At 37.2% G+C, this 12,430-nt stretch overlaps 1 protein-coding gene across 7 annotated transcripts in view; it reads left to right on the forward strand.

Moving 5' to 3' along the window:
* TIAM1 (TIAM Rac1 associated GEF 1) overlaps positions 1–12,430 on the forward strand; it is a 246,848-nt gene that overhangs the window by 197,537 nt on the left and 36,881 nt on the right. For 6 of the 7 annotated variants that reach the window (XM_063126710.1, XM_063126705.1, XM_063126704.1 and 3 more), the window contains one exon: positions 4,659–4,762. In XM_063126710.1, the coding sequence (XP_062982780.1) occupies positions 4,659–4,762 (104 nt within the window). Of the gene's footprint in view, positions 1–4,658; positions 4,763–10,826; positions 10,961–12,430 lie in introns of those variants that run through there. The other variant, XM_063126711.1, reaches the window with a different exon arrangement.

A 12,430-nucleotide genomic window follows, 5' to 3' on the forward strand; every position in this document is an offset into this window, starting at 1 on the left:
AGCCAATCCTGTCCCCATTTGTACAACAGAGGAAGGTTTCAGGAATGTGGCAAAGAAAAACGTTTAATAAAACGAATTTGCATTTTCAAATATTACCTTTTATCTTCAAGGATTCCAAAGTGAATAGCACCCATTACGTAACCAACAGAGTTCAAAATCACATTTTCCATGAAGTAAAATAGCGATCACATTGTTTTGGCCATATTCAGTGATATTTTATTTATTTATTTATTTGTAAGCTACTGAACTGTCAAAAGCTCCTCACTGATTGCTGTAAGGTTTCTGTTTTCCCATCATCCCAGCCAAACACCAGCTCAAGTAATTCATTTTGCATATCTAAATCCTCTCGGCAGTTTCTGTTGGTTGCTTTGTGGGAGGGGATGGAAGTTATTCACTCCCAAACTTGAACTGTTGTATGACACACACACACACACACACACACACACACACACACACCCATTCCACCCCAGCCTTATGGGGTCAAAATAGTTGCCAACATTTACCTTAAATAGTGCTGCATTTCTGTGGTGAGGAAAGTGATTTCTGCTATATATGTTGGCCGTGTTTTCTCAAACAAATATTCACTGAAACGGCACTAAATTAGGTGAAGTGATGTACCTCCTTCAGTGCTAATTAGGAGAAAAGCATTGTACATGCACTAGTGAAGAAAAAGTGCTCGGATTGCTGAGTAAAATACAAATGCCATTTAAGAGCCTTCAATATGATTCTCCTGTTATTTCCCCTTCCTCCAACATCTTTTCTATGTAGTAGGTTTGGCTTTTTTTCTTAGTTCTTCTTCTAGATAAAAAAAAATGATCCAGTTCATACTATCACAGAAAACATTTTTATAAAAGGAAGAGAAACTCTGGAGACGTGTACTTCTTTGCCGTCCTGATTTGCTTGTATGTTACCCAATGATTCACTCCTTTAATGTAATGCAAAGACAATTTATTATTATTGTCATGGCCAAGCAGTTAAGTTCAGGGTCTGAAATCTCCTTGGAAATAAATTATTACACTGCATCTTTTCCAGAGTGCAATGAAACGGGAAAATAAAGATGAACCGTAAAGAATATAATTAATGTGACATAAATGGGGCAGGCGCTGCACTATATTTAGAAAGCAGTTGTAGAATATATATGGCATAATTAAGTAGATGGATGTGTGTGTTTCCATGCATGTGTACACACATATGTGCACGCACACACACATATACACAGTATATGTACTTGGCCAGCAGATAAAAACAATAAAAAGCAGCCTATATATCTGGTAACCCAAGGCACTAGTGGCTGTTCAGCCCAAAAGACCAATTGCTCTCTGTATGGGGCTGGAGTCTGCAGGAAGCAGATTATAGCACATTTTCCATATAACAGGAAAGAATGCCCAGATAGCTGAAAAACGATTAGGTTCACTACCATAGGGTGAGAGGATGCATTTTCACATGGTTTTGAGGGGCTGTTGGTTTGTAGTAGACAAACTGAAATTGCTGAAACCAGGTAGGATATGTGATGATCTTCTTGTTATTTCAAACACATCTATGGCTGTTTAAAGCACTTTGAAATCTAGATTGATTTTAAATATGCCAGATTCTTAAATGTTAACGTTGACTTTTAAGAGACCAGGGACAGTGAAGTTTCCCTCCCTAGATCCTAGATGTTTTTAAGGGGGCTAATTTAAGTATAACCAGATTGGGTTATTGGCTGGGGTAGGACCGCTAGCATACTGGGAAAGTTGTGCTTGGTAGTGCAACTGAAAATTCCCCCAAACTACTACTTTTTGAATCGGACAAGTCAGTGGAAGGTAGCTCTGTTGACTTGTCCCATTGTGGAAGCGGTAGTTTTAGGTAGTTTCTTGGGATGCGCTAGCAAGCACTACTTTCCCAGTGTGCTAGTGGCCATTATCACTAGCACAACATGTTTAGAGCTGGTGAATTGCCAGCACTAGATACTGCCCTAGATATATTATTTGGGATATCTGTTTGATTTTAATAATATGTAATGAAAAACTTAAAATATTCCATTGTTCTTGCTGACTTTGGTTCTCTTTAGCTAAAAACAGTGGCATCAATTTGTTTTGTTTTCAGAATACGCACTTGTTTCTTTGTTGATGCAACATACTATGTTTTTATCAATATTTTGAGATCTAACAGAATTCTGAAAACAGTGTAGGACATTACTGCAAAACTAAACTGCTTTTGACAATGTAAGAACACTTTTCAAATCCTTGCCTCGTACATACGGCAGGCACCACACGTGCAAAATTATGGTGACAGTTGTGAGCCTGCTCTTATTGATCCCAGGGTACCTGGCATGGCTGTGGAATATTTAATATGACTAGACTGAGGTTTATTAGCTTACTGAAATGTTTTGCAGACTTTTCTGACCTGCTAAGTGAAGCTGCACAGTGTGATTTTTCCCACTGGGTTAGTAGATGTGTTCCATGTTTATAGTGGGCTCCAAGTGTGATGGAAAATGTGCTTTTTAGATGTACATTCTCTTATGTATGATAATATGAGAATGTAGGAAGATGCCTTATACTGAGTCAAGCTATTGGTCAGGGTGGATTCAATTTAAATCAATTTGATTTAAATCACAATTTAAATCACTACTCGGAAAGACTAGATTTAATCATGTGATTTCCCCCTCCTCCCAAAAGTGCACTCTTCTTCGCTATATTTTACACAACTCAGTGTTACCAAAGACTCATTCTTCCTGGTATAATCTTAACATTTACAACCAGATGGTTTCATTTTTAGAATAGCAACTTTTCAGATTAGTTTTACAGTTATATTAAAAAAAATACTGATTTGGTTATACTATTAGAAACACATCATAGATAGATAATTATGAAATTATTGTGAGGTGAACTATGTCCAGTTTAATAGGTTAATCATTCATATTTGGACAACTTTTCTGCTGTACTTTATTGGAAGGAGAAAAATAATCTTACAGAAACCTCTGGAAGAGCATGGCATTGTGAATGGATTAATGGAATTAATTTACCAAAAAATTTAAACAGCCTCATGCTAAATAATTAAAAACGAATCCTTATTCATGATGAATAACCTTTGGACTATAATGTATCTTAAATAGAAAACTATCTTGATTTTTCCTCAAAAAGCATTTTATTTAAAAAAATCCAATTGAAATAAAAAAAGTCCAATTGAAATTTAAAAAAATCCGATTTTTAAAATTTATTTTTTAAAAATCATTGATTTTTATCCACCCTGCTACTGGTCCATCTACTCTGCTATTGTCAACACTAACTGGCAGCAGCTCTCCAGGGTATCAGGCAGGAATCTTTCTTAGCCTACCTGGAGATGCCAGGGATCAAATCTGGGGCCTTCTGTATGCAAAGCAGGTGCTCTACCACTGAGCTATGGCCACCCCTCCCTCATATGTCAGAAATCTCTTCATTAAATATCTATTGAAATAAATCAACCAATATAGCAGTCCTAACCTTACATCTCTCTGGCTATCTATTCATCGCAGTAAGTTCAGTGTTCTACTAATGCACACATGGCACTCTTTTTCTGCTCTGTGGGGCACATTATGCATTCCATATTCAACTTTCATAGTGTTATTTCCTGCTTTTTATTCCACATTACCCAAAATACTGCAACAAATGTCATTGTGTGTCCTATGAGGTATAAATGAGCAAGAGGGATATAGTGTTTCCATGATGGGATCATAATGATTTGACCCAAGGTGTAGATCTGCCTGAATATCAGGGTTTTTTGTCCATGAAGTGTTTTAGCATTGGTTGTGCACAGCAGAGGTACAAAGAGCGAATACTGGGTTGTATCCAACGGTGGCCCCATTCAGAAGATACCTTAAACCGTAGCTTTAACCATGGCGGTTAAGCCAGAAAACCAGGTTGTGTTCAGAAGACACCTTAAACCATGGCTTTAACTACAGTGAATAAAGCAAAAAGCCAGGCCGTGTCTTCTGAACACAGCCTATGGTTAAAGCCATGGTTTAAGGTATCTTCTGAACTGCCCCACTGTCTATCAGCCAGTGGAAGGGAAACGGCTAGTGGAATGGATTTCCCTTCCCCTCCACCACCCTCCTGCAGCCCACCCACCCAACCTGCTCCAGAGGATTGGTGTGCCCATCGGAGCAGATCTGGGTGGGGACTCCAAGGGGGCTACAGCAGGAGGAGAGCAAAAGGGACTCCTGTTGTGTGAACAGAAGTCTGCTTGCGTTATATTGGATTTAACCCAGTATAGACATAATTTCAGCATTGGTTCCACTATAAATACTTTATTTCCATTAACTACAGCTCTTTTGATTCAGACCCTCTGTGTCCATAAAATAGTTTTACTTTGCATAAATCTCGAACAATCTATCCTCCTTAAAGCTGACATAAAATTGTGCATTTGCATTTCTGTCTAATGCAAAGGGATTATACCAAACTTTAGAAGCAATTTACTATGCCATATTTTTATCTGATCCTACACTGATGTGTGTGGTACTGCAGATCAGTAAAAGCCTGCATTGGTTGCAGTTTCATTCTAAGTGAAGAGTGTTACAATTATGGGTCTGAGGACAGAGATGGTGATTATAATTGCTTGGGATATGTCAGGGTTTGCTGTGTTGTATTTGCTCTTAAATGTTACTCAGCGCATTCTTTCACACTTGTTTGTCATTTTGGCAGGACCCTTGCTCAGCAGTGATCAAGACAGCTGTACTGAGTCAACGCCAGAAGAGGCAGAAGTACACATTTTGGAGTCCTCCGAAGATGGTGATAAAACAGGCAAGGTGCGAAACTTTCATTTTCACATTGTAAACAGTGGGATCACTGGAGACTCAAAGATGGCCTGTTGACTTCACAGCTGTGTGTAATTAGAGCACCTTTTCCAGGAGAACGTTGGTTTTCTTGCTTTTTTAAGGTGTTTATAAATGATATAGAATAAAAATGATTACAGCCTTGATTACAGCCCATTACCAGCTGCTGAAACCAAATGCTCCCTGTTTGCTGATCATGGGTGTGTAGGTTGTAATATAGTAATTTTCTTGAATCTTAAATACTAAAGTTCATGCTTCCCTTTCTCATCATGTGTGAACAGGTTTCAATGTCACACCAGACATGACACATTTTCTTTCCCCCTCTCTTTCTTATATGCCTATGTGCATGCACACACTGTTAATTCTTAGTCTATGAAATACAGAATTGTATATTTTTAACTTGTAGTACACTTTTCATGGTGTCATTTTAAATGGAATGTTATTCCAGACAATCTAACTTCGATTGAAGTGGAACTCAACAATTACACTAAATTGGTTGAACAAATTGATTACTAACTGCTGCCCATATTAGCTTGCCAGTTTATTTCTGTGCAGTTTACTATCAGTGGAAACAAGATTTCTTTGAAGCTGTATGTATAGAAAATATAATGTGACTTCAAAAGGGTGAGAACTTCAGAAGATGCATAAATAAATCCTGAATGTCATTTGAGAGTTGCTGTCTCATGGAATCTATATTCATACTGAAAGTTTGTAATCTAGATTCTACAGAATTCTTCTGCTAATCACAAGCAGATGATTAAAGGTAAGTAAATCTGAACTTGAGTCTCTTCTGTGAGCCTGTTTTGCATTTGTTTTATTAGCTACAACTTTTTCTGAGGGCAGCTTTATATAATATTGAGTTCTTGCATGAATATCACCTTTTTGAAGGACGTGCCTTGTATCATAAATGTGTGCTGTCAGATGTGACAAGCACATTAACGTTTATTAACTTGAAGCAGGAAGTGTCCCTTGGTGGTGATGGTGTACTGTGTACGCATGGCAAAATAGTGTACATGTAGGATATATGGAATATCCTATATGAAAATCATATCCTTGTAAGAAATTCATCTTGTGGGAGGCGGCTGTGACTCATGAACTGATCCACATATTAAGCTGTTAGGTATCATAGTGGAAAGGAAGGAAAAACTGCCTGGCCTCTGATTTCCTTTGTCATATAAGCCTGTAGCTCTTCCTGTGATAGCTACTACTAGACAGTGGAAATCAGCTAGCGGAAGGTATTCCCAAGCTTGAAGCAGCTGCAAAACTTGCACCAGCTAGTAAAGCTCAGAGGCGGAGCTCGTATGTCATGCAGAAGGCTGCTGAAGTTTGTACTCTGGTTTCCTGCAGAACCAATTATAGTAAGTGATGCTGTGTATTTTTTGTTTAAAAGGGAAGAAGGAAGTGCTAACATTTTTGGATGCATGTAGACTTTAAAACTTGGTACGAACTGTGCAGGATTAGTATGAGGTTGGAAAGATATGCCTTACTTTTAAAAGAGACTCATTTTCAACTGAAATATATTCCTAAATTACTAATTGGTGCTTGTTCTTTATCTGGATTCTTACATTTTGCAGAGATTACAGTGGGCTATATCCTGGTAAAATTGTGCTTTTCATCTTCTTTTCATCTTCTTTGTCTAATATAAAGGTGTTTGTTTTAAACTAAATATGCAAATTATAAAAAAGAGATTGCACTGGCTTAATGAATTAACAACTCAACTATTTGAAGCAAAGCATACATCATTTATGACCAACTTGCTTTAACTAGCTGAGTCCTTACCTGCTCTAACCTTTGTAACACTTTTAATCTCAAGCAGAAGGATATAATAAGGGATGAAAAAATAATGCGGGATTTCATTGAAGCAGAACCATTCATTGATATTAATAAAAATCATTTATTTCATGTGCTGTTAATATGCTGAAATGCATGTTTTCGGTTTTTGATTTAAATGGAAACATATTTTTAAATTCATTCTGGCTTTTTGCTAAACCCATCTTAAGGACATGTGTAATTTCAGAGAATTTATTTAAGACTATACTTACGTTTCAACGTGAATAGTTCCTATATAGTACAGTATAAGATGATACCACTCAGCAGTGTTCCAGAGTGGCATTTTTGTGCAATTTAAGACTCTGAAACAACTGAAAGGGCATAAGAGATAATTTGGTTTTTATCTTTAGTAGAAGCCGTGCTTGAAAAGTGAGTGTTCCACTTTATTCCTGATAGCATTATGTCTCTATTGGATTGTATCCCAGTTTAACAATTCCAACAACAGTATCTTGCTGTTATACCACTATGTGTACTGTGTTCGTCTAAAGTAAGACTTCTGTCTGCAAACTATATTATATAGGTTGCATCATTAGTCTTCACAGAGCAGCCTTGCACATAAGTCCTCCCACCCTGCATCCAATTTACAGGCCCGTCAAAACTGTTTACTAGTCTGTTTATTTTGCTCATGGCTGTGTTAGTCTTTTTTTGGGGTAAACATAAAAAGGGGGGGGGGAGAAAAAAGAATCCCTGCCAAGACACCTAGGAGGATTCTCACTCACAACAGGCAACTGGGCCAGTAGATATTACAAGTCTGCCATGGATCTATTTTCCAAATTAGTGTCCTGTTCATTATATGAAATCTCATATTTTCATTTGTAAAGCCCAATTTATTTTTTTTATTTATTTATTAAAAACTTTTGTATCTCGCCCTATATCATTAGGATCTCAGGGCAGCGTACAGATAAAAGCATACAGTATAAAACAATAAATATACACAGCTAAAACAAATTAAACCATGAACCAAGTTAAAACAATATATAATTTAAAAGCAGTAAAAATAATTAAAACAGTTAAAACAATGTGCTATCTTAGTGAATTTCACCATTAAAGGCTTTCTTAAAAAGTCATGTTTTTACTTGGCTTCGAAATGAAATCAGTGTTGGTGCCAGTCGGGCCTCCAAGGGGAGGGCATTCCACAGTCGGGGTGCCACAATAGAGCAATTTGCCTAACTTTGATGGATTATAATGGCAGTAGCATTCATCTAGAGATGTAAAATTTCTGGAAATTTTGAAGCCATGGGAAAAAATGTTTTGTTTTTCCTTTTTTTCTCAAAAAGAAAAGAAAAAAAAAGGAAATTTTTTGGGGTAATGGAAAAATAATCAATTCTTATTTTTTTAGCACTCTTTACAGTTCTAAAGTCACTTCATTGCTATAGGACTGCTTTCCCAAACCTGATACCCTCCATATATTTTGGACTTAAGCTCTCATCATCTGAATGCTGGTATGCTGAGCATTGTATTCCAAAACATCTGGAGGGCACTAGGTTGGGGAAGGGGTGCTTTTGGAACACAAAGCAGCCTTTATGTTCCCAAAGGTATATTATGTATAACTTGGTTTCCTCGTGAAATTGTCTTTAAAAAACACACAACTCAATAATTTTGTGATTATTGTCTGAATAAACTGTACTTACTCCAAAGATGATAATTTTAGGAGCAAACCAAGATATATATTAGGTTCTTCAGCAAATAGTTCCTGAAACATCTGAATCATCCTAGAAGCCAGAGGAAGCAGGAAGAGCTGGAGACAGAGGAAGTCTGGTATATAGCATCTATTCCTGTTTGTAAGGAAGATTAGAGACATTCCTAAGCATGTCCCTCTTTGTGGGGCAGAGATTAGGGAAATCTCATCTAATCTGAAGGGAAAGCTATTGTGTATTTACTTGGGAAAGACTCAGTTTAGGAATGGTATTATTATTATTATTATTATTATTATTATTATTATTATTATTATTATTTATATAGCACCATCAGTGTACATGGTGCTGTACAGAGTAAAACAGTAAATAGCAAGACCCTGCCGCATAGGCTTACAATCTAATAAAATCGTAGTAAAACAATGAGGGGAAGAGAATGCAAACAGGTACAGGGTAGGGTAAGCAGGCACAGGGTAAGCAACCATATTTAATTCAGAATCTTTGAGCAATCTCAATCTATTATTTGAAGAGAGACATTTTATTCACTTTTCTAATATTTCCTGTTAATGAACATATTATTAATATTTTTTGAAAGGTTGGCTCTTGCGGTAGTGTCAATCCTTATGCCATAGAAATTGGGCTACTGAGTTTCTTTTATCTAGAGAGGGTTTATCCAACAGGGCTTGGATGTGTGCAGACTGGGCAGGGCTGGCTGCGTGCACACTTCCCCTGTTGGGTAGTACCCCTTATCTTCATCATTTCCAAACATTTTATGTCTCTAGTCTTTTGATAAACATTTTCTTATTACATAGTTTTTAGAAATCATTTTGTGGGGAGTAAAGGCTGGGTAACAATATATAAATACTGTAGGTAGTATCCAATGGGAACAGTCTGTTTGCACCCAGCCCTGCCGGCCACCGTTTGCATGAGGACGCGATATTGTGCTGCTGGGGTGCAAAATCCATCTTTCACATCTGACTCTTGAGTGGCCTGGCCTTCACTGGCAAGGACCCTGGGGGAGTAGGGGTGGGAAGAACCATTATACTGGTATGCTAATTTTATTCATTTATTTTTTATATATTTGGTAAATAGCCCATTATTGTTTGAGAGAGAGAGGCTCTGTCTACACACATGCGTGTGCACACACACGCAGGTTGACAAAAATAATTAGGTTGAGAGGTGAAAGGAAGGTTTCAGGAGGATGAAAAGTTTCATAAATCCTTCCTTGTATACCTTTCTCATGCTTTCTTTTCTCAGTTGTTTCTCTCCCAATATGCAAATTCAGCACCATTAAAAAAAAGAGACAAAGACTTTTTCCTAAGGCAATGTGAACCAATCAGGGATCACATAATCCCCATGCAGATGTTCACCTGGCTCATGTGAAGGCTAGAAGTGGGGAGGGACATGGAAGCTTCACTCCCAACACACTCCTCCCTGTGTTGAGAGGGAGGGTCTGGCTTCTCCTAACCTTTGCTTGAACACATGGCGTAATGAAGCCAAATTGGAGTAAGGGCAGGAAGCTTTTTGTACACTCTGATTTGGCTTTGTGACCTCTTTCATCTCTTGGCCCAATCAGATTGGCTACATGAGATTATCAAGAAGCCTGTTCAGTCAGATTTCATTACATGATGATATCAGAAAACTAAACCAGAGTGATGACAGGAAGCATGGCCCACACCCTGAATGAGCAAGCAGTTTTGCCCCATTTTGCACCCCTAAGTTATCAACAATGAATGGAGGGGGAGTGTTAGCAATGTTTTGCAAAACGCATCCTTTGCCCTGTTTTGCCTGCCCCCGTGGTGATAGGTACAATGAGGAGCAGGTAAGAAGTATGTTGATAACAGATATCCTTTTTTGTGAGGGGTGGGTAGGATTCTGAGCAGAAGTGCTATTGGACATTTGTTTCCTTTTGTCTAAATTAAGGCACCTATTTCTTGAAATTGAAGCTAATCAGCTTTTGGTGGTAGCACAGAGTAATGATTTTTGTACAAACATTTCATTGATTAAAGTATTTTGAACATCTGTTTTCCTTATTTTTAGCCGTAGTCAAAACATTTTAAGATGCATGACCTTGCAGTGTCTCACCACATTCAGGTATAATGTTTTAAAAGGAATGGTGTCTTAGCCAGTGTTCTCGAAAGCAATTGGCTTTCAAAGGTTTCTAATTGGTAAGCTGCTTTATTTCTTCACATTTTAATATTCTCATGCAGCACAGGTTGTAGCCAATCAGCTCTCCCAAGGCAAAGGCAGTAGACATTCATTCTCCACCAGGGATTTTGCCTCTTCCTTTCAAGTTTAAGCTGTCCTTGCTTGGGTTCTTTTTCAAAAGCGCCTTGAAAAGAAGAATTAAGAACTGACTCTGCAGCTTAAATCTAAGAATTTCATTATTATTGTCTCTGTTGAGCATGTGAGGTCTGAAGGGGAATACCAGAGAAATACGATAGCTGTCCTTTTTCGTTTGCATGCAGGAAGTGTCTGGCAGCCTGGAATACTATGACTTAGAATGAGAAGATTTTTTTTAGTACTTTTAAGTAGGTCAAGAAATCTGGATTTCTGTTTTTTGTTTTTGTTTGCTGAAAATGGCGAATAATGGAATTATCAGGGTAACATCATTTTGATCATGTCAGTTCTTCGTGGAGTTAAACATAAATCCAGAAACGAAGGCACTGAGAGAGCTTCTGATTCTCTTCGACATATGCTTCATTTGGTGAGATCTACTATATAGCGCAAATAATGAGGGAATGTTATATTGCACTTGAAAGCAATAATTGCCTGATGCTTTCAAAGAAAATGGAGTGCTTTTGAGTGCTTGTTTTAAATATGTAATATTCTGGGTCACAAGGGTATTATACAAAGAGTAAGACTTGGCTGGAGTATGTTTATCCAGCTGAAAGAACATTAAATAATTAGTGAGATTTTTCATTCAGCTCTTTTACAGTCGGATGAGGTAGAGTCATTTTGGAGAGCACATTTTTATTGCATCATTAGAAAAACAGAAGAGCCATTTCTGATGTGGCTTTTATTAGTCCACTGGTGCACCCAGTTCTGCAAACTATTACCCCAAATCAGCCTTAATAAAAATGCTGACTATGGCCACCAAGGTGAATGGAAATGTGAATAGTACCATCTCAAACAGTTATTACTTCTCTTTAAGTTAATGAATGCTGTTCTTTAATAGATGTATTTTTCAAGAAAACATGCATGTGCTTTTTATATTGTATTGTGTATTTGTGCTTTTAACTGTTGGTTGTCTTACTATGATTTTAATGTTTGTGAACCGCCCAGAGAGCTTCGGCTATTGGGCGGTATAGAAATGTAATAAATAAAAAAAATTAAAAATGTGCTAAGTTATTTTGCTATCAGATAATCAATATTATGTATGATTAAGGAGGACCCGAGTGAAGTAGACACTTGCTTGTGACACTCATGCTTCCATATAAAGTTTTGCAAATGTATTTTGGAAATCGTGAAATGTGTTAACAGTTTCTGAATGTAATAATAGTTTTCCTAGAGATAGAAAAGGTAGTGTAAACATGTTGAAAATGATGAAGTGGTATTTTTCAGGGTATATGCATAAACATATCTGTGATTGTAGACCTCTTTCAGATCCATATTTGTGTGTTTATTTTTGTGGGTAGAATGTTTCCCCTATGTGGGAACTTTACGTGGGACCATTGTGCAAATTGCAATCATGGTGGTCCTTTCCTTAATAATCACAGTTGAGCAAGCTATGGTAATTGTGTGTACTGGTCCCATGTGGCAGTGCTAATTTACACAATTGGCAAGTCCTCATAAACCTTGATGGATTATAAAGCTTTTGAGAGGCCTCCATATTTACATGGGTGTTGTTTGCCATCCCACCTGAAACTTTTTTCAATGTAAAAAATACATAGTACAGTTGGTTTGTTTCTCCTTTTTGTGTGTGATAGACTATAATCTAAATTACAACAATTTTATCACCAATGATTTTAACAGAATTTTAAATAGTCGGAATGCCTCCTAAGATAAACATATTATGAAAACATGTATGCATCCCTATCCCTGCCAAAAGCCTTACGGTAGGAGTTCTACATAGTCTTACATCCATATAGACCATAATCGTTGTGGCAGAAAAGAGATTGAGTTCAGAACATTTAAAAAATCATCTTTACATTTTACTTGGATGATACCTATTTTA

This window comes from Elgaria multicarinata, chromosome 5, assembly GCF_023053635.1.
Source record: "Elgaria multicarinata webbii isolate HBS135686 ecotype San Diego chromosome 5, rElgMul1.1.pri, whole genome shotgun sequence".
Taxonomy (NCBI): domain Eukaryota; kingdom Metazoa; phylum Chordata; class Lepidosauria; order Squamata; family Anguidae; genus Elgaria; species Elgaria multicarinata.